Raw genomic sequence first — 21778 nt, forward strand, 5'->3', positions numbered from 1 at the left:
TTGTTGATTGCTATTTCTTCATCCTCACTGACTCCTTCATCTGGTGAGATGCATTCATGTGGTGACACCACCTTGTGTATTTGCGTTGCTGTGTTATAGGGTATTTGGGCTAACAGGATGTGAACTGACCACTATCTTCAACAATTGTCAACCCAACATTAAACTGAAAACCACTCTAAAGCCGATAACACACACTGCAATTCAAAACAAGGCCAAAGCTAGCAACTGATTTTGTTTTTCAATTACTGACAAATTTGAGGTTCTCCGTAGAGCAGGCCAAAGTGGAGGAGACTGAGCCCTTGCAGGGAGCACACTTAAAAACTATTGAACTTTTACCTTTTTCCACATAAAACTAGCAAGAACTGTAATGTTAACTTTTATCTTGATTTCTTTATTTTTCTAGTCATACTAAGAACAGCAGTAATGCTTTACTTTTAACTTTGCTTCTCTGTGGCTACTTCTCCTACGTTTGGTATCTAAGGTAGGAGAAAGTGCGGACTGCAGATGCTGGAGATCAGAGTCGAGAGTGTGGTGCTGGAAAAGCACAGCAGGTCAGGCAGCACCCAAGGAGCAGGAGTTCAGGCAGCTACCGAGGACTGCTCCTTGGATGCTGCCTGACCCACTGTGCTTTTCCAGCAACACACTCTCGACTTGTTATCTAAGGTACTTTTGCACCGAAGACAGCACTGAGTCACGGCATCATGCACTGTTCATTGTACTCTTGTACTGCTGTACTTGAGTACACATGACAATAAAGCTCAAATCAAATCAAATACTGCTTAAGGAGCATATTAATAGCAAGGAATTAATTAGCTGTATAATCAAGTATTTTGGATCCTGGTTCGTTCAGCATTCCTTGGTTTCAGGCTTTCCATGCTCCTCATTCTTCCCTTCCCCTTTCTGCCCACCCACAACTCAGTCAGTGAACTGGCTGCTTCCTCACCCATCCCTCCTCTTACTCCGACAGACTCATGCCATTATCCTTCCCAGTAGACCCTCTTCCTCCACCCCTGTGCCAACATCAGCCTGCTCCTTCCAGACGCTCTCTCCCCAGCATGTGTCATCTATGCCTTCCAACGTTCCTAGTTATGATGTCTAACCAGGTAATGTGACTTGTATCTAATGGCTGTTCAGACAAGTGCCTCTTCTAGTTAAGACTCACTAGTGGTTGTTCCCTATCATTTCCCAAACAGGCTGTGAGACCCAATCTCAGAAAGGGGGCTGGTGGCAACATCCACCAGGATGGGGACGTCACTGACCAGGCCAGCATTTATTGGCAGTTAGGATCAACTACATTGCTGGGGGTCTGGAGTCATATGGAGGCCAGGCCAGGAAAGGATGGCATTTTCCTTCCCTAAAGGACACTAGTGAACTAGTTGGATTAATATGACAATTGATTCATAGTCAGCATTAGACTCATAATTTCAGATCTGCTACAGTGAGATTCAGACCTACGTCCCCCAAACATTACCTGGGTCTCTGAATTAACAGTCTAGTGTTACCACGAGGCCATCACCTCCAGCTCTACCCACAGATAACTTGTATCTGGCTGCATTTCACACACTCCCTCCTTCCCTCTCAGCCTCTTTTTAAAAAAATCTTCCCTCCCTTTTCGTTCCTTTGCAAGCAAATCTCCTCTCAATCATTCTCTCAGTCTCTTTAATTTCTCAGACTCCCAAGTTCATAGTCTCTGCCTCTGCCAATTGTCCATCTCTTTCTTTCCCACCATTTCGGTCGTATATTTCTCTTTGTGTCTGTCTTGTGCTGCTAATCTGTGAGGCCGATTAAATGCAGCAAAGATACAGATGAATGATAAGCTAATTGGATAGTATAGCAGCCTTGGGGGACTGAATGTCCTCTTCTTGTACTTGTGTGAATTCCAAGGAGGAGTTGGTCACGAATTGCGTTTCTGCATGAATTTTCCCTTCATGCCTGGTTGCTTCAGCTTTGATAACCAATTTATCGAGACTCTACACACACACAGCTGTAGCTGCAATGAAGCGAAATGTGGGGGACTGGCAGAACAGGGTCAGAAAACTTGTTTCATGACTGATTTGACTTTTGTTGCTCTAAACAGCATGCAGATCAGGCCGGCTCTGGAGCAACTGAAGAACTGGTTGGACAGCAATCCAAACGTGCAAGCTCATTTTCCTGTCGAGGTTCGGTTTGCTCGAGCAGATGACATCCTGCTCAGTCCCTGTTACAAGCAAGACAGCTGCTTCATAAACATTATCATGTACAGGTAACAGCGAGTGAAGGCATGGGTAACTGACAGCAGGAAAGCTGCAAGAGGGGCCAAAGAGCACAGTCCTAATCATTTAAAATACCCTAAAATCAGATTATTGCAAATACTGAAATGTAGAGAAAAATACAGAACATACTATAGTTACAGAGCAGATGAGGCAGCATTTGTTGAAATGGGGGGGAAAGACTAATATTTCAGGTTAGAAACATTAATTCTATTCCTCTGCCCCAAAGATTCACTCTCAGCTAGTATTGCTCAGCTTGTTTGTGACTCAGTGTCACCCCCTGGATGTTGACAGTGTAAGTTTTTATCTTAAATTTGTATATGGGAATGTGGGGATCATCGACATTGACAACCCAATCCTGATTATTCAGAGGGCACTGAAGAACCAACCACAAGCTCCACTGTGGACCTCGTGACCAACTAGGTAAGAACAACAGATTTCCCTCCCTAAAGAGCATCAGTGAACCAAATGGGTTTTCACAACAATTGACACTGGTAGATAGCCAACCGTTAAACTAAATCCAGATTTTTGAGTTCTGAAGAAGGGTCACTTAACCGGAAACAACATTAACTCTGATTTCACTCCACAATTGATTCCAGAGCAGCTGAGCTTTTCCAACAATTTATTTCTATTGCAGATTTTTAAATGAAATGTAAACATCCCCCCCCTCACCCATGACAGGATTTGAACCCATGGCCCTTGGAATATTAATACAAGGTTCTGGTTTACTTTGCTACTGTCTCCCCTTGATAGTCTGTTACTGACAGTGGATATTAGAGATTGGCTGACTTTTGCTCGTTACTCCATAATTCAGGGAAGTCTCGGATATTAATAGACCGTTCTAAAAAGGAGAAGGGCGGCACGGTGGCTCAGTGGTTAGCACTGCTGTCTCCTAGTGCCAGGGACCCAGGTTTGATTCCAGCCTCAGGTGACTGTCTGTGTGGAGTTTGCATGTTCTCCCCAAGTCTGCGTGGGTTTCCTCCGGGTGCTCCGGTTTCCTCTCACAGTCCAAAGATGTGCAGGTCAGGTGAATTGGCCATACTAAATTGCCCATAGTATCAGGTGCATTAGTCAGGGGTAAATATAGGGGCGGGGAATGGGTCTGGGTGGGTTACTCTTCAGAGGGTTGGTGTGGACTTGTTCGGCCGAAAGGCCTGTTTCCATACTGTAGGGAATCTTAAAAAAAAACAAGAATGTGTCATGAAAGAGGTACTGATGTTTATTGATGCAGATTGAAGTGTCCGGTGCCTCTTGCCACCCTTGTGCCTTCTGTTATACCCCGCTCCCCTTTATCAGGCTGTGATTAACCAGAACATTTACTCTCAGACCCTATGGGAAGGAGGTGCCCCGGGAGCGGTATTGGGCAATGTACGAGGAGATCATGAAGAGGAATGGTGGAAGACCACACTGGGCGAAGGTGAGGAAGAACAATTGGCCTTTTTAATGGAGACTTGGCTATGGGACCAAGTGCTGACATTAGACTTTCTCTCTCTCTCTCAATCTGTCTTACATTCCCCTCAATAACTGAGCATCATCAGCTTCCTGCGGAAACTTTCACAGTGGCTACTTTGTCAAATCCTGGAAAAATTGTTTACTTTCCAAAATCACTTCACACTTTTCTAAACCTCTGTGGAGTTGCATTACATTTCACTTCACACTCCCTGCCAGGCCGTATTCCTAACTCTTCTCTCTCCCGGAAACAGGCACACAGCTGTCTTCGGCAGGACTTTGAGAGGATGTACCCAGCATTCCACAAGTTCTGTTCAATCCGTGAGGAACTGGATCCTTCCGGGATGTTCCTTAACAATTACTTGGAAAAGACCTTCTTCTAAGAGTGTTGATGCTTCACTCATTTCTCCAACAGTAAATAAAGTTGTTGCTGAACTTGTGCCCTGACTGTCTCTTGCCTCACTGATACGTGCACACACAATATTAGAACCTGTTACAAAGGATCTAAGGGAAGCGATTGAGTGACATTGCCAAATCATTTCCCATTTATCTCTCGCTAAACACACAGCTCTGAGAAACTGGATGACTGCACTGAGTCTAAATATCACCACTCAAAACTATTTTATATAAACTAGCTCAGATTCCCTTTTACACTTAATTCAACAATCTGGTATATATTTTTCAATGAGTCTCCCACTGAATAGCAACAGTTAATTCATCAAACACAGGATATACCTCAGTCACTGGCATAGGCTGGAGCAGTCTCACTGCCTTTCACCCATCGAGTCAGTGCTTGCTGCGTCATAACCTTATTCCCTTCAAATGGGGAGAAAGCAGAGGGTTGTGACAGAGGAAGCTGTTTGAGGAACAGAACAGGTACAAATGAGCTGAACAGCAGCCTCCTGATTTGTGCTAATTTTCCTTCATAATGAAGGCAATGGCCTAGAGGTATCATCGCTAGACAGTTAATCTAGAGACCCAGGTGATGTTCTGGGAACTGGGTTCAAATCCTACTCAGAAGATGAATTAGAATTCAATAAAAATCTGGAATTAAAGAATGTTTGATGACCGTGGGATTTAGGGAAATCAATTTCTGGCCTGTGTGAGACTCCAGATTCTCAGTAACATGGGTGAAGCTTAACAGTTCTCTGGGAAATTAGGGATGGGTAATAATGCTAGCCCAGCCAGTGATTCCCACATTGTATAAATGAACAAAAAGAAAATATTTGAATGGCCCATGATGCTAATGAATCAAGTTAAAGTTGAAATTCCACCAATTCTTTCTTATGTTAAGTGGAATCTCTTGTATGGTGTTTCAGTTATGAAGACTTCAAAAAACCCTACTTTTTCAGGATTTCTTGAAGGTGCTTGAATACTCATTGGGATTTTTAGACAATAGACAATAAGTGCAGGAGTCGGCCAATCTGCCCTTCGAGCCTGCACCACCATTCAATATGATCATGGCTGATCATCCTTAATCAGTATCCTGTTCCTGCCTTATCTCCATAACCCTTGATTCCACAATCCTTGAGAGTTCTATCCAACTCTTTCTTAAATGAATCCAGAGACTGGGCCTCCACTGCCATCTGGGGCAGAGCATTCCACACAGCCACCACTCTCTGGGTGAAGAAGTTTCTCCTCATCTCTGTCCTAAATGGTCTACCCCGTATTTTTAAGCTGTGTCCTCTGGGTCGGCACTCACCCATCAGCGCAAACATGTTTCCTGCCTCCAGAGTGTCCAATCCTTTAATAATCTTATATGGCTCAATCAGATCCCCTCTCAGTCTTCTAAACTCAAGGGTATACAAGCCCAGTCGCTCCAGTCTTTCAGTGTAAGGTAATCCTGCCATTCCAGTAATTGACCTCGTGAACCTACGCTGCACTCCCTCAATAGCCAGAATGTCTTTCCTCAAATTTGGAGACCAGAACTGCACACAATACTCCAGGTGTAGTCTCACCAGGGCCCTGTGCAGCTGCAGAAGAACCTCTTTGCTTCTATACTCAATCCCTCTTGTTATGAAGGCCAGCATGCTATTAGCCTTCTTCACCACCTGCTGTACCTGCATGCTTACCTTCATTGACTGGTGTCCAAGAACACCCAGATCTCTTTGTATTGCCCCTTTACCTAAATTGATTCCATTTAGGTAGTAATCTGCCTTCCTGTTCTTGCCACCAAAGTGGATAACCATACATTTATCCACATTTTGGACATATTTTAAACTTATCAAAAAAAAACAAAGTTATAAGATATGAAAGGAAACTGTAACTTGCCACTGGCATCACATGATATTTCCTGCAGGAATCCTCATACTTTAAAAATACAGGGTGGGCCGTTGACGACAGAGATGAGGCGAAATGTCTTCACCGAGAGAGTGGGGAGGCTGTGGAATTCTCTGCCATAGAAAGTAGTTGAGGCCAAAACATTGAATGTTTTCAGAATGGAGATAGATAGATAGATATAGTTCTTACAGCGAAAGAGATCAAAGGGTATGGGCAGAAAGCAGGAACAGGGTCTGAGTTGGATGATTAGTCGTGATCACACTGAATGATGCAGCAGGCATTTCCTTCCACCTATACCTGTTTCCTGGACCTCACGTCAGATGTTCCTGGTCACTGCTGACAGGACAGTGAGCTCTAGAGGCCTCCGAGGACTGTTCCTACAGCAGTCAACTCCAGTCCCTGATCGGGTGTGATGTCCCTGAGCCTGCTTCAATGAATAGAAGGTTTCAACATTTGCCAGGAGCTGGAGCTGGAGCAGTTGTGTGGTCAGGTAGATACGAGGTTCCAGAGGCCAAGGCTTTGTTGTGCTGAACAGAGGATCCTGGGGTTCATTGGTTGTCTGTAAATGACCATCAGGTGTCAGTACATTACATAGCAGGTCTATCTCTAGATTCACCCTTCGCTGACAGGGTGTAAGTGCTGGCTCAGGTTTGACTCAAGACTGGCCCTTCACCGACAGACTGTCAGTGCTGGCTCAGATGTGACTCAAGACTGGCCCTTCACCGACAGACTGTCAGTGCTGGATCAGATGTGACTCTAGACTGGGTCTTAGCAGTGAGCATGCCAGGTCTTGTTTTTCTAGTGCACAGTCACAGCCTCAAACAGCTTATAGGGAAGGTTGTTTTTTTTTTAACCATCATGATTACCAGAAGTTTAAATGGGTCAGACACATCTGTACTTTGGCTGCAGGATAAGGCAGAGACCTTTCACTGTGCCTCAATCCCTCACCACTCAAACCCTCCTCACTTAGGTCAGGACAGTGCTAGAAAACACATTTGTTCTTCCAACAGGCAAGAAGCTCAGGTACATCCAAGACAGGACATTTGTCCATAACCAGCAGCCCTTATTTATTTCATTTCTGCATGTGGAAATGTGCGGTGTGTAAACTGCCATTCCTCATGTTGCAACAGAGCAACATTACTTAACTGGCTCTCTTGCATTTTGCAACATTCAAGTTTGAAAAGTCTCTAATTCGTATAGGGACAAGAAGCGGGACATTGCACTGAATTCACTAAACAGGATCACGCTCAGATGGTATCACAAAGCATAGGGTTGGCCTCAAAACACGTACACTATCAACTTCCTGGGGTTGCCCACGTACAGCTCCTGCTGCAATGTTGCATATAAAGGAGCCCAGCATCCTTTCCTGGCTTGGAGTCCAGGCTCACAGCAATGTGCTTGACTCTCAATTGTCCCCTAAAAGGGCAGAGTAAGTCACTCAGCTCAAGGAGGTAAAAACAATGACTGCAGATGCTGGAAATCAGATTCTGGATTAGTGGTGCTGGAAGAGCACATCGGTTCAGGCAGCATCCAAGTAGCTTCGAAATCGACGTTTCGGGCAAAAGCCCTTCATCAGGAAACCTGCTGTGCTCTTCCAGCACCACTAATCCAATGAATACTGGCCTGGCCAACAACACATACATCCTATGAAAGAACGAAAAAAAAAAAATTCCTCAAAAGTGTTCTGGCTTCCTGTCTCCCTGCTCACGATCCATGGCATCAGCAACTGCTTATCAGCACTTGATTGACACATTTATCTCAGGAATATGTGGGAGAAACTAAGCCATGTTTACACAATGTCAGAAATATGGTGGCAGATGTCAACATTAATAACCAGAAACATGTGCTTCCAATTCATACAAATATACAAATCTTTTATTCAAAATAACCAGAACAATCACAGTGAGAGAGTCAGATTGTCACAGTAGCCAGTTTAAAGATAAAAGGTAATAGTCAAGAATGTTCAAGTTCCAAACTCCAGTTTGCCCATGAACACCAATTCTATCAGTGCTGGTTCGTCTGTTGCTATTGCATGGAGTTGCGATTGACAGTGAGAAGCTGGAACTCTATTGTGAAGTGTTCCCTGCTTCGCCTATCCAAATGCAGTCTATCAATTCTCCAACAGAGTCAGAGAGACGCAAACAGACCTCGAGCCCCAGTGAGTGGGGCTCGCTGACTGGGGAACACTGACAGTGAACGCTCAGGTTGTTTGACCACAATGAGCATCAAATGGACCTGAATCACCTGCAGTCAAATCCATGACCCAGAAACAGATGCCCTCATGCCCGGGCTGTAGTCCATGCCCGGGCTGAAGTCCATGCCCTCACAATTGGCCTGTGGTCACTACCCTCTCGATCTGTGCCCTTGAGTCCAGTGTGCAGTCAGTGCCCTCGAAGGCAGCCTGTGGTGAGCTCTCTTGAGTCTGCATTGGTTGCTGCTGGTGTCCCCTGAGCAGGTGCAGTTGTTTCTCAGAATGGTAAAAGTATAATCCTTGGCGATAAGACATCTCCTCCTTATTGATCCACTGCTGCTGCTTAAACTCAGGAAAGAAAAAGGAAATCTCCTTTGCTGCTGATTCTGGGGAGTCTGAAGTTGTAAAAACAAAGAGGTAATGACAATTCACAACAGTCAGCTTTCCAGTGGAGAGACTGAGGGACTACAGAGTGGGTACAATGTTAGAGCAGCTAATTATTCAACATCTGCATATTCACCCAATAGAGGCCATTCAGCCTATCATAGCTGAGCTGTTTCTTTCAAAGTACTATCCAATCAGACCCAAACCTCTGCTAATTTTCTCACATGTACAATTTATTAGAACAGGCTTATTTCACCTGAATAAAGATGACATGGTCAAACGGAGATTGTTCATTTCTGGCTGTTATTAGAGACAATGCCCTGAGCCTTGGTACAGTACCATTAGCCTGAGATGAAGGAATTTGCCCCGTGTCTTCAACAAGTATAGTCCAAATCATTTCATTAAACCAATAGAAACGATGGGGAAAGAGAGTGGATGTGGATCCCCAGGGTTTCTCCCTCACTTTCATATCAGGACGTTATCGGATAAACCCAGGCACAAAGCCAGGGAGGGACTGAATGAAGCAACGATACCTGGTATGGCCAGGTGCCTGCTCCAAATTCTTGGCCAGTACTGTCCCCATTACTGAAACAGTAACGCAGGGACCATGCAAGGGACTGCAACTGGAGATAGGTGACAATACAAGCAGACAATGGGACATCAGACAGCTGAAAACTGCCTCTATTTGTACATTACTCAATCACAGAATGGGTCTCAGCACAGGAGGTGGTCACTCAGCCTGTTGGGTCAGGGCTGGCTCTCTGAGTAAGGAATTCACCCAGTGTCACTCTCCCATTTCTCACACCTCCCCCCCCCCCCCCCCAACCCCCCCCACAGGGGGGTCAGAGTCACCCAGTGTCTCTCCCATTTCTCACCCACCCCTACCCCCAAAGGCCGTCAGTGTCACCCAGTGTCTCTCCCATTTCTCATACGCTCCCCCACCCCACAGGGGGGGGGTCAGTGTCACCCAGCGTGTCTCCCATTTCTCACACCTTCCCCCCCCCCACCCCCATGGGGGTGTCAGTGTCACCCAGTGTCTCTCCCAGTTTCACACTCCCCACTCCCACAAGCCATCAGTGTCACCCAATGTCTTTCCCATTTCTCACCCCCCACCCCCACCCCACAGTATCTCCAGGTTGCCACACGCCTGCTAACTTGAAAATCTACCTCCAATCAGCTTCCTAGGGAACTTTCCCCAGCTCGGTTTAGACACAAAACATCTGGCTTGTACAAGTACCATCTCCACTAAAGCTGATACCTATATCCCAAGAATATAAAACTCTTCCCCCTTCTGCACCATATTTCTGGTCACAATTTTGTGTCTCTTTTCTGTTTATGTGTCGAAATAATACAGGAAGCAATCCAGAGATTATTACTTTTCAGATTACTCATAAACTTCCTGTCTAGCTCTCTAAGCTCTGACTGCAGAGTCATGTGCCTTTGCTGCCCTCCACTGGTGCCAATGTGGTACCACTGACAGATACTTTTGAGTCTCTTGCGATCACCCACTGTCATATTCACTCTGCACACTGTTAAGCCTCAGCGACCACATCCAGAACGGTGCTAGCCACTAAGTTCTCACCTTCACAGATATGCCACAGTGTGGTGAGCTGCTCTTAACCTGTGAAACCTGCAGCTCAAGTTGCTGCAACTGACAACATTCTTTAAACACATGACTAGTCACGACACAATGCAGCCTGGGGTTCCTAAATGAAACAAGATGTACACTGTTGGATCATCACATTCCTCTGTCGATTAGATAATAAACTTCACTACTAATAAGCTTCACTGCTAGTAATAGAGGGAGTATACCAAGAGCAAGTTAAAATGAACCAATCCTTTTGCTCGAGACAGTGCCTGTGTCCAGGAATACTTACCTGAGCCATGTGTGGTGTTTCTGGTGTCTGTCAGCCCATAGGTGCCACGGATCGATTCCGGAGCAGAGTAGCGTGCTCGGAACACCTTAGTTGGGCCCATCACATAGCGCCAACGCTGGATGGCATCCTCACGAGCCAGGACGTACGCTCTCATTGGACCACTGTCAAACAGAAGAGAAGTGAAACAGCAAGGTTAGAGGAAGAGCAACTCTGTCATCACATGGGTAAAGGAAACAGCATCAAAAGCACACTCTGCTGTGCCTATAGAACCCACCTTGTCATGAACTCCACCACGCGCTGATAGAAAAATCGACCTGTAACAACACAAATCAGAAAAAAATCTGAAGAAATTTTTAAGATTTGATGAGTATTTTTTTCAAAATTGTGAGGGATCTGAACATGAATAGACAGGCAGAAGCTGTTCCCATTGATGAGAGTCAGTGGACACAGATTTAAGAAGGGCAAAGGATGCAATAGTAACATGAGGAGAGTGGTCATACCATGAGTAGTTAGGGTCTGGTAGCAAATTAACTCAAGGCTTTCATAAAGAATTGGGGAATGAGTTGCAGAGAAAATACATGCAATGGAAGAGGCCTAGCCATGCAGCTGTTAGACAGAGCTAGCACATCCACTACGAGCCAAATGGATTACTACCATTTGTATGTATGATTCTATGACAGCGTTTCCAAACCCACATTGTGTAGTCGAGAACATGAATGGCAGCAGATGCATGGGAATGTCAACAATTCCTGAGGCAATTCGCCAGTAACACCTACATAGCACAAACAAACCAAAAGGGAAGATTTCAATGTACTCATCAACATTTCCAGGAGCAGGGACTCATACCTGAATGCTCTGCATAAAATGCCCGAGATTCTTCCTGGCCCCATTTTAAATACTTGTGCATCAGGATGATAAAGTTGTTGTCCAATATCTTCTGATGGATAGCCTGAAATCAACAACCAGCAAAAAGGACTTAGTACAGTGACGATTCTAACCACTCAGGGTTGCCTTGAGGGAACAGGGTGAAGGTGAGGATCACAGTCCGACAAAGGAGGGAGGGGCTGCTTCACTGCCCTGACTATTCCCCACGGGAGATGCCTCAACAAAAAGCACGAGAACAGGTCAACAACGGGATGTCTGAGGTCGGCTGACCCAGTCCACATCCAGCATTCACATATACACAGCTCACACCAGGCAGCACGCACAAACTAAGCCTGTCCTCCCCAACAGCCTGAGCCACCCATCCTGTACAAGGGCGTAACTAAACCTTGACCATAGAGCATGTTTCTCATCATCCTGCTCATGACTGGTTCCCGTTTTTATGCAACATGACAGACTCCTACAATTATTTGGAGGCAGCCAAAAGCTTCACAGCATGGGAAAAACCTGGTGATGTATATACTTTGTTATTCATACACAGAAGAAAAGCTATACTTGCAAGGTTGAAGATTACTAACTACATTTAAGATACTAAATGGTACTAACAGAGCAGACAGAGAGAAACTGTTTCTTCTGGAATCAAGAAAAAAGAAGCAACACAAGATTTGATGTTATTGCCATGTGTACAGGAGTACAGTGAAAAGGGCATAATATTACCACACAATGCACCATCTAGGTACAAGATCTTATGAACAAGATATAAAGAAAGAACAAAGTTAAAAGTTAAACATTGTAGAAATTATAGCATAGTGTAAAAATATACAAAATAAGGTTACATTACACATTGCAGACCTTCTTAGCTTTAAATGGAAAATAAAGAAATAAAGCTGAAAGTTCAAACATTACAATCTTCCTTAAGAACTTAGCCACAGTGGGACCACTCTTCAAGGAATTACCTCAAGACTGGAAGTCCATGCTGATACACAAATATCAAGAAGTAGAAGCAGAATGTTGTACCCACTGAGCATGTCCCACCATTTGAGAAGACCATGACTGATCTGATTGTGGCATCAACTTCACTTTGCTAGTCTGCCCACTCATAATCCTTAACTCCCATGTCAATCAGAAATCTAACTCACGCAGCCTCCTATATATTCAATTCATCACTTTGCACTGCTATGTAGGGAACAGGATTGATTCCTAAGACTATTGACCCTGCAAGAGAAGAAAATGCTTCCTAAAGTCAACCTGAAAAGGAAGATGCTGTCATTTTAAACTGTGTCCCCACGTTCCATGCTGAACTGAGCAGAAGTCAGCACCAGCCATACCAAATACACCAGAACCACATATGATCACAACTCATTCTTCTGAATTCCAACAGGCTCACTGACAATTCTAGCTCCTTTAGAATAAACCAGAAGCTCTCCAGAATTAACTGAGAAGAGGTATTGCTCATTACACTTTGTTATTCATTCATGTGAAGGGGGGCATCGCTGGCTAGGCCAACTTTTATTGCCCATTCCTAATTGCCCAGAGGGAAGTTAAGAGTTAACCAGATTGCTGTCAGTCTGGAGTCACATGTAGGCCAGACCAGGTAAGGATGGCAGTTTCCTTTCCTCTAGGATGTTAGTGAACCCGGTGGGCTTTTCCAACAATCAACAATGGATTCATGGATATCATTAGAGTCTTATTTCCAGATTTTTGTTAAATTCAGATTCCACCACCTGCCTCAGCAGGATTCGTACCCAGATCCCTAGACCTGGGTCTCTGGATTAACACTGAAGATGTGTTGCTGGAAAAGCGCAGCAGGTCAGGCAGCATCCAAGGAGCAGGAGAATCAACGTTTCGGGCATCAGCCCTTCTTCAGGAATGAGGAAAGTGAGTCCAGCAGGCTAAGGTAAAAGGTAGGGAGGAGGGACTTGGGGGAGGGGCGTTGGAAATGCGATAGGTGGAGGGAGGTCAAGGTGAGGGTGATAGGCCGGAGTGGGGGTGGGGGCAGAGAGGTCAGGAAGAAGATTGCAGGTTAGGAAGGTGGTGCTGAGTTCGAGGGATTTGACTGAGACAAGGTGGGGGGAGGGGAAATGAGGAAACTGGAGAAATCTGAGTTCATCCCTTGTGGTTGGAGGGTTCCCAGGCGGAAGATGAGGCGCTCTTCCTCCAGCTGTTGTGTTGCCATGGTCTGGCGATGGAGTCGTCCAAGGACCTGCATGTCCTTGGTGGAGTGGGAGGGGGAGTTGAAATGTTGAGCCACGGGATCGTTGGGTTGGTTGGTCCGGGTGTCCCAGAGGTGTTCTCTGAAACATTCCGCAAGTAGGCACCCTGTCTCCCCAATATAGAGGAGGCTACATCGGGTGCAGCAGATGCAGTAAATGATGTGTGTGGAGGTGCAGGTGAATTTGTGGCGGATATGGAAGTGTCCCTTGGGGCCTTGGAGGGAAGTGAGGGGGGAGGTGTGGGCGCAAGCTTTGCATTTCTTGCGGTTGCAGGGGAAGGTGCCGGGAGTGGAGGTTGGGTTGGTGGGGGGTGTGGACCTGACGAGGGAGTCACGGAGGGAGTGGTCTTTTCGGAACGCTGAAATATGTCCCTGGTGGTGAAAATGGGTGTTTGTGCCAAATTTCAGATTTACAAGAAGACCTTGTAAATCTGTGAATGCCTTTTGCAGCCTAATTCACCATCTGGATATCAGTCTTAAACCAGTGGGTCCGATTATCCTGCAGAAGATAAGCCCTTTAGTACAGCCATCAGTCAAGTGATGCTTCTCTGACCTTCTTCTAATATCCTTTCTCAAGGCCAAAATTATCAATAATTCACCAAATGTGGTCTTACCCAGTCCTTGTACAGCTGCATTCACAGCCCCCCACATCTTTCCTTTTGCTAGAAACATAACTTGCCTTTCTAATCACTTGCAATAGCAGCATACTTGTATCAGGACACCCAGACACTCTGTACCACTAAGCTTTGCAATCTCTCTCCATATAAATCACGTACTACTTTTCTATTCTCCCCACATCAGATAATTTCATACATTTCCATTTTATATTCCATACCCCAAATTTTAGCCCACACACTTAACCTGTCTCTATATTCTCATGACAACTCACATTCCTACACACCTTTAGCATCATCTGCAAATTTAGAAACCATACATTTGGTCTCTTCATCTAACACAGAGGAATGATTATGCCATTCAGCCCCTCAAGCCTGTTCCGCCATTCAATTAGATCATGGCTGATCTGTGGCCGATCTCCACAACTTGCCTTTGATCTATATCCTTTAATATTTTTGCTTAAATATTTAGTCATTTCAGATTTTAAATTGTAAACTGATCTAGCATCCACTGTCAATTGTGGAAGACAATTCCAAACCACACTTTGGTACCTTTTCCTATGTCATTTCAAAGAGCCAGTAGAGCTTCATCAAAGAGCCTCACCCTGCACTGTCAGTCATTCATTTATAAAACTTCAAGCACAGAACAGTTATTTCAAACTATGACAAAACATTCATCTGCATTAAAACTTCTAATATTGCACATCAGTTCTACAGATTTGCAAAGGATTGTTTCCTTGAATGAGTTTGAACAAGATGCAGCCAGAGTAGATCAACCTTTCAAAGGGTCACCCAATCTAGTTCTATAATCAGGTGCTGCTGCTGAGTTTGGTACCAGTGCATACATCTACCAGCATAACCAGACCTTGCTCTGTGTCCTTTCACCCTAGACTTGCATTGACCTCTCTGATATCCCCCCTCCTGAACATCACATGCAGAATTACAGCCCCCAAAGCAACACAGCTGAAGAGAATTCTTCCTCTGACTTACTTTCATTTGGAGTCACTTCCTGCACTGCCTCAGTCACCTCACTTTGAGTCATTAGAAAGTCTACTTTCCTGAAGCAAGGTACTGATTTGTTGAATGACAGAATCCCAAGAGTCTTTCAACAGATGGACAGCATTCAAAAGAGAGATTCCCATTATACACTGCCCTACTGTTAACTCCGCAATACTAGCCGCCACATCCAGGGCCTTCTCTCTCTTTGCCTTGACATAATGCTGCTTCAGACAGTAGACAATCCCCTGCTCCAAGAGCTGGCTCAGAGAGTGGAGGAATACAAAGTGAATGGTCTTCAGCTCAGTGATGCATGGGTGTCCTAAAGACTTATCCAGGAAGATGACAGTTTGCCAGCCCAGAAGCCTGCCATCCCACTGATGCATCCATTCACAGCAAACTTACTCACCCAGTGTATAACAAGTAGGTGATGGACTCCCCTGAAGCAGTGAGGGTTCTGTTCCTTTCAAATCACAAGCAAGTCATATTTCATCCATATTGCAGTTGGCCATAACCGAAAGTAATTTCCTGACTCTCTTACAGACCAGGGGATCCTCCTATTGTGAGGCTAACATGTCACCCCCAAAGCATGTGTAGAGAACACCAGTCTTTTCACAGTTACAGACATCCTGGGGTCTGGGGTCTTCCAATATTGAAGGTACCCCCCTGCCAGGTAGACCTGGATGTATCTCCTGCTGGAGTTGAATTTGAATTGAATTGAATTTATTATCACATGTACCGAGGCACAGTGAAAAGCTTTGCCTGGCGAGCAATACAGACAGATCATGTAATTAAATAGCATAGATAGTAAATAATAGGTAAACAGCAGCAAAAACAAAAACAAAAACAAAAACACAGGTACAGGCGAATGTTAAGAGTTTGTGAGCTCATTTAGTATTCTAACAACAGTAGGGTAGAAACAGTTGCGAAACCGGCTGGTGCGTGTGTTCAGGCTTCTGTACCTTCTCCCCGATGGTAGAGGTTGTAGAAAAACATTGCCAGGGTGGGATGGATCTTTGAGAATGCTAGCGGCCTTTCCTTGACAGCGGACCTGGTAGATGGATTCCAGAGATGGGAGGCTGGCCTTTGTGATTGTCCGGGCCGAGTTCACCACTCTGTAACTGTTCCCAAATTTGAATGGTACATCCAGACAGAAAGCTCTTGATGGTGCACCTCTAAAGGTTGGCAAGGGTATTCGCCATCATGCCAAATTTCCTCAGCTGCCTGAGGATGAAGAGACATTGTTGGGCCTTTGTAACCAGTGCATCCACATGAACAGTCCAAGAAAGTTTGTTGTGGATGACCACCCCCAGGAGCTTGACACTCTACACTCGTTCCACCCCTGTGCCGTTAATGTGTAGGAGGACATGAGTAACATCCCGCTGAAAGTCAATAATGAGTTCCTTGGTTTTGCTGGCATTGAGCTGGAGTTAAGCGTCTCCTCCTTCGTACGTCAGAATAATGTGTTAGGCTGGGACTTCCATTCCCACAATCAACAAGCCAGCCCCAGAGAAAAACACAGGTGGGCAGACAAAGGAGTGGGCGAAGGTCAGCCTGGGAGAATGAATAACTGCAGATCATTAGTGGCTGACACTGATGTGGTTTCCTTTACATGAGGGAGACAAAACGCAGAGTGGGCAACCACTTTACAGAACACCTATGCTCTAACCGTAAAAATGACCCTGAGCTTCCAGTTGCTTGCCAAATCAAGATACTGTACCACCATTTTCCCTGGCCAACATCTCTGTCTCAGACTTGCTTCAGTGCTCCAACAAAACTCAGTGCAAGCTGGAAGAACAGTATCTCCTTTTCTGTTTGGGGACCCTGCAGCCTTCTGGACTCAATATCAAGTTCACTTAGATTAGGGCCTGAGCACCATCCTGTATCTTTACCCCATCCCCCCTCACCAGGCCTGTTACTACATGGGCTGCTACCATACACTACCCATCGTCAGCCACTAATTGTCCCCATTAGCAGCTACTCATTCTCCAGGCTGACGTTTACCCATTCGTTTGTCTGCCCAACTGTTTTTCTCTCTGTTTCTGGGCTCCATTTCACCGATCATTTACTCTTTCCCCTTCTCCCCACCCTTTCTCTAGCATATACAGAGGAACCTCAATGATCCGAATATTAATTATCCAAAAAATCAGATTACCCGAAGGAGACCTCAGGGTCCCAATGGAAACATTACATCAAAGACATGTTTCCAACAGTGATCGCGTCTTTTGTTTACAGTGAGGGGGTGGGGGACAGTGGTGGATGAGGTTGGGGGGGTGGTGTTGGAGTCGGGGGAGTGGTGTTGGGATCGGGGAGGGCGGTGTTGGGGTTGGTGGCGAGGAGGCGGTGTTGGATGCGTTTGGGGGGCGGGGTTTCACATACTGTGTGCTGCTGCAGTCTCCTGAACAGGGAGCAGATTTTAAAAACTCTGAGCCCCAAAGGAAAGGCATTTAATTGACTAACCGAGTAATCGATTACCCGAACGAAGTAGTACCTACCCATCACGTTTGGATAATCAAGGTTCCCCTATGTACCAATCATTCCCAGCTATGGTCAGTTCTGAAGGAGAGTCACTGAATCTGCAAAGTTAATTCTGCTTTCTCTAATGCTGCCAGACTTGCTGAGGTTTCCCATCAATTTCTTATTTTGTCAGTGACTAATCTCAAATATTTTGTCAAACCTGCTTAGAAGCTCGATCTTGGCTCCCAGACTCAAGGATCGCCTCTTTCCAGACATATTAGCTGCTGCAGGTAATGGTTAGCGTCAGCTACAACCTAACACCACAAGAGGTTTAAAGGATCCGAGTGCCCATGCAATAAATTGATCGTAATGAGATACTTAGATTAGATTACTCACTTAGATTAGATTACTTACAGTGTGGAAACAGGCCCTTCGACCCAACAAGTCCACACCGACCCGCCAAAGTGTAACCCACCCAAACCCATTCTCCTACTTTTACCCCTTCACCTAACACTACAGGCAATTTAGCATGGCCAATTCACCTAACCTGCACATTTTTGGATTGTGGGAGGAAACCAGAGCACCCGGAGGAAACCCACGCAGACACGGGGAGAATGTGCAAACTCCACACAGACAGTCGCCTGAGGCAGGAATTGAACCCGGGTCTCTTGGCATTGCGAGGCAGCAGTGCTAACCACTGAGTTCTGAGGAAGGGTCTCTGAAGCCGAAACATTAATTTTGATTTCTCTTCACAACATCTGCCAGACCTGCTGAGCTTTACCAGCAACTTCTGTCTTTGTGGTTATCTAATCTTTGTTCTGGCATTCAGTGCACTTTTATGAATTGTTGAGAACTGGCAAATTCTGGTCATCAGTAACTTTAAAACAGACTTTAATGCAAATAGCTAAAAGCTACTGCTTTACAGACATTTTAAGTGACTTGCCCATTTGAGCAATGGGAGTTGAATCTTATCAGAATGTCCCAAAGTCATAGCATCAGAGTCATACGCTGAAACAGACCCATCAGTCCAACTTGCCATGCCAACCAGGTTTCCCAAACTAAAAATGTCACATAGGGTGTAATCCTTTCCGACTTCCTTGAACTGAATTATAGGCAAATTCACAGATGGATAACATGATGTTGCAGTCTCTAATGATCATTAAGACTCATGCAGTCACGGATGCCCACAGGATGAGTGTGGTTAACAGAAGTTAGAACATAGAACAATACAGCACAGAACAGGCCCTTCGGCCCACGATGTTGTGCCGAACTTCTAACCTAGATTAAGCACCCATCCATGTACCGATCCAAATGCCGCTTAAAGGTCGCCAATGATTCTGACTCTACCACTCCCACGGGCAGCGCATTCCATGCCCCCACCACTCTCTGGGTAAAGAACCCACCCCTGACATCTCCCCTATACCTTCCACCCTTCACCTTAAATTTATGTCCCCTTGTAACACTCTGTTGTACCCGGGGAAAAAGTTTCTGACTGTCTACTCTATCTATTCTCTGATCATCTTATAAACCTCTATCAAGTCACCCCTCATCCTTCGCCGTTCCAACGAGAAAAGGCCGAGAACTCTCAACCTATCCTCGTACGACCTATTCTCCATTCCAGGCAACATCCTGGTAAATCTTCTCTGCACCCTCTCCAAAGCTTCCACATCTTTCCTAAAGTGAGGCGACCAGAACTGCACACAGTACTCCAACTTTGGCCTAACCAAAGTCCTGTACAGCTGCAACATCACTTCACAACTCTTGAATTCAATCCCTCTGCTAATGAACGATAATACTCCATAGGCCTTCTTACAAACTCTATCCACCTGAGTGGATAGTTCTCCCTACCTGCAGGATTAAGGGGTGAGCTACAGCATCAGGTTTTATCAGAGCCAGTGTGAGCTGGAGTAAAGGCCGAGCGTGTCCAATAGGCGCCTGCATTTTCACAAGTCTGAGAAGGTTGAACATCATCCTGATGAATGAAGATAACATATAAGAAGATAAACACGATTGATAAACTCATGGTGATCCTGGAACAGGAGGAAGCCCTTTCTGCCTGCTCCAGTACACAGTTACACCTTTACATCTTTGTCACACATCCCTGGAGATCCAGACAAAGTGAAATCTGTTGATCTCAGTCCCAGACATTTCCAATGACTCCAAGGTTTTGAAGCTCTTTGGACAGGTGGAGTGTTCCTCTTTATCTGTGTATGTGTTGCGGGGGCGGGGGGATGCAGAAGTGGGTTGTGCGTTTGGATCTGTGGGAGGTGTGTGTATTGGGGGGGGGGAGGTGTGTGTGGAGGGAACAGGCGTGGGGTATGTGTGGGTGAGGGAGGGGTTGTTGTGGCGGGGGGGGGGGGGAGGGGGGGGGGTGGTTGCTGATTCCAGCCGTGATTGGCCCGGCCCAACTGTGAAGGTTCTCTTCGCCTTTGGACTCATCTCAGAGACACCCCCCCCCTCCCCCATCCCCCATCCCCCCTCCCCCCCTCCCCATCCCCCTCCCCCCTCCCCCTCCCCACTCCCCCCTCCCCCTCCCCACTCCCCCCTCCCCATCCCCACTCCCCCCTCCCCATCCCCATCCCCATCCCCAGACACACTCTCCACCCCCCACCTCCTCCCCCCCTCCCCCTCCCCCTCTTCCCCCCCCCCCCCGGCCCAGCAGCCCCTATCTCGGGACAAGTTGGGGTTGATTTGATTTAAATTAAACGGCGCCAGACCCCCCCCCCCCAAAAAAATAATTCGGGGCCTGACAACACCCTCACGGGCGGCTGTGGGGTGGACAGGCCGGAGGGTTGGGGGATCGGGGCCGGGGGAGGGGGGGGGGGGGGTGACGGTGATCCCCGCGGAAACACTCACCCGCTTGCGCTGCCGCCGCCATAGAAACCGCCAACCAGAAACAGTCCGTGCGAAATCAGTTCCCCATAACTTCCGGCTCCGCCCGGACTGCCCCTCCCGGGGGAGAGCGATCCCGCGGATTAGTTCCGGGGCACTTTGGGAGGCTGACAGGTTGGTGGGGACTGACTCTGTCAATGGCAGGGTCACTCTTACACCTTCTCCCTTGAGCTCTGATCACAATCTTCACAAACCCCACCATCTTGGAGTCATGCAGCACCGAAACAGACGCCTAAGTCCAATCAGTCCTATGTTCCCAAATTAAACTCGCCCCTTCTGCCTCCTCCTGGCCCATATCCCTCCAAACTTTTCCTATTCATGTATTTATCCAAATGTCTTTTCAACATTGTAACTGTATCCACATCCACCACTCCTTCTGGAAGTTTATTCCACATGCAAACCACCCACTGTATTTAAATAAAAAAGGTAGTTTTGAAATTCCCCACCATAAGGGGAAAAATAACTCTTGGCTATTCACCTTATCTATGCCCTCATGATTTTATAAACCTCTACAACCTCATCCTCCTATACTCCTGTGAAACAAATCCCAGCCTGTCCAGCCTCTCCTTATAACTCAAACCCTCACATCACTCCTCCCTCTATCACTCCTCCCTCCATCCGCTGATCCAATTTCCTCCCTCTCAGACTATAGCATGAATAGGAGATATACTTAAGAGAGAAATCAGAAGGATGAAAAGGGGACATGAGGTAGCCTGGGCAGATAAGTTGAAGGCATTGAGTGTAAGGATAGACAAGTTATGCTGCAGCTTTATAGAACTTTAGTTGGACCACACTTGGAAAATTGCATTCAGTTATGGTCACCACGCTACCAAGAAGAATGTGGATGCTTTGAAGAGGGTACAGAAAAGGTTTACCAGGATGTTGCCTGGTATGGGGGATTTTAGCTATGGAGAAAGATTGGCTAGACTAGATTTGTTTTCACTGGAACGCTGGAGGTTGAGGGGCATCTTGAAAGAAATTTATAATATTGTGAATGGCATGTATAGAGTGGAAAGTATGAGACTTTGTCCCAGGGTTGAGAGGTCAATCACTGGGGGACACAGGTTCAAGGTGTGAGGGGGGCATTTAAAAGAGACGTATAAGGTAATGTTTTCACATAAAGGGTGTTGAGTTCCTGGAATAAGTTGCCAAACGAGGTGGTGGAAGCGAATACAATAGCAGTATTGAAGAAGCTGGATGAATATGTAAATAGAAAGAGAATAGAGGGATATGGATCCTGTGAGAAAAGGCAGTTTTAGTTTGGAAAGGAAAAATGTGGTGGCACAGGCTTAGAG

At 46.0% G+C, this 21778-nt stretch overlaps 2 protein-coding genes across 2 annotated transcripts in view; one reads left to right on the top strand and one right to left on the bottom strand.

Moving 5' to 3' along the window:
• Positions 1 to 4138, top strand: part of LOC140482699 (L-gulonolactone oxidase-like) — a 50924-nt gene extending 46786 nt beyond the window's left edge. The window contains exons 11-13 of the mRNA XM_072580230.1: positions 2078 to 2242; positions 3576 to 3666; positions 3953 to 4138. Of these exons, the coding sequence (XP_072436331.1) occupies positions 2078 to 2242; positions 3576 to 3666; positions 3953 to 4081 (385 nt within the window). The 3' untranslated portion in view covers positions 4082 to 4138. The remainder of the gene's footprint in view (positions 1 to 2077; positions 2243 to 3575; positions 3667 to 3952) is intronic.
• Positions 4139 to 7825: 3687 nt separating this feature from the next.
• On the bottom strand, positions 7826 to 20531 carry LOC140482701 (nucleoside diphosphate kinase 6-like). The gene is made up of 6 exons (XM_072580231.1): positions 20448 to 20531; positions 19440 to 19563; positions 11277 to 11379; positions 10705 to 10744; positions 10431 to 10591; positions 7826 to 8564 (listed from the first exon to the last, which is right to left on the bottom strand). The coding sequence occupies exons 2-6, from the start codon at positions 19560 to 19562 to the stop codon at positions 8302 to 8304; spliced, it is 690 nt and encodes a 229-aa protein (XP_072436332.1). The 5' UTR covers position 19563; positions 20448 to 20531; the 3' UTR covers positions 7826 to 8301.
• Positions 20532 to 21778: the final 1247 nt, after the last annotated feature.

This window comes from Chiloscyllium punctatum, chromosome 11 (genome assembly GCF_047496795.1).
Source record: "Chiloscyllium punctatum isolate Juve2018m chromosome 11, sChiPun1.3, whole genome shotgun sequence".
NCBI lineage: Eukaryota > Metazoa > Chordata > Chondrichthyes > Orectolobiformes > Hemiscylliidae > Chiloscyllium > Chiloscyllium punctatum.

What these genes read in the sequence shown, in the direction of transcription:
- LOC140482701 (XM_072580231.1), bottom strand. Translation starts at nt 19,562, where the DNA reads ATGATGTTCAACCTTCTCAGACTTGTGAAAATGCAGGCGCCTATTGGA. An exon ending in ATTTTATGCAGAGCATTCAG is followed by an intron (nt 10,745 to 11,276) that starts GTATGAGTCCCT and finishes GTGTTGTTACAG; the next exon opens with GTCGATTTTTCTATCAGCGC. An exon ending in GTGGTGGAGTTCATGACAAG is followed by an intron (nt 10,592 to 10,704) that starts GTGGGTTCTATA and finishes TCTGTTTGACAG; the next exon opens with TGGTCCAATGAGAGCGTACG.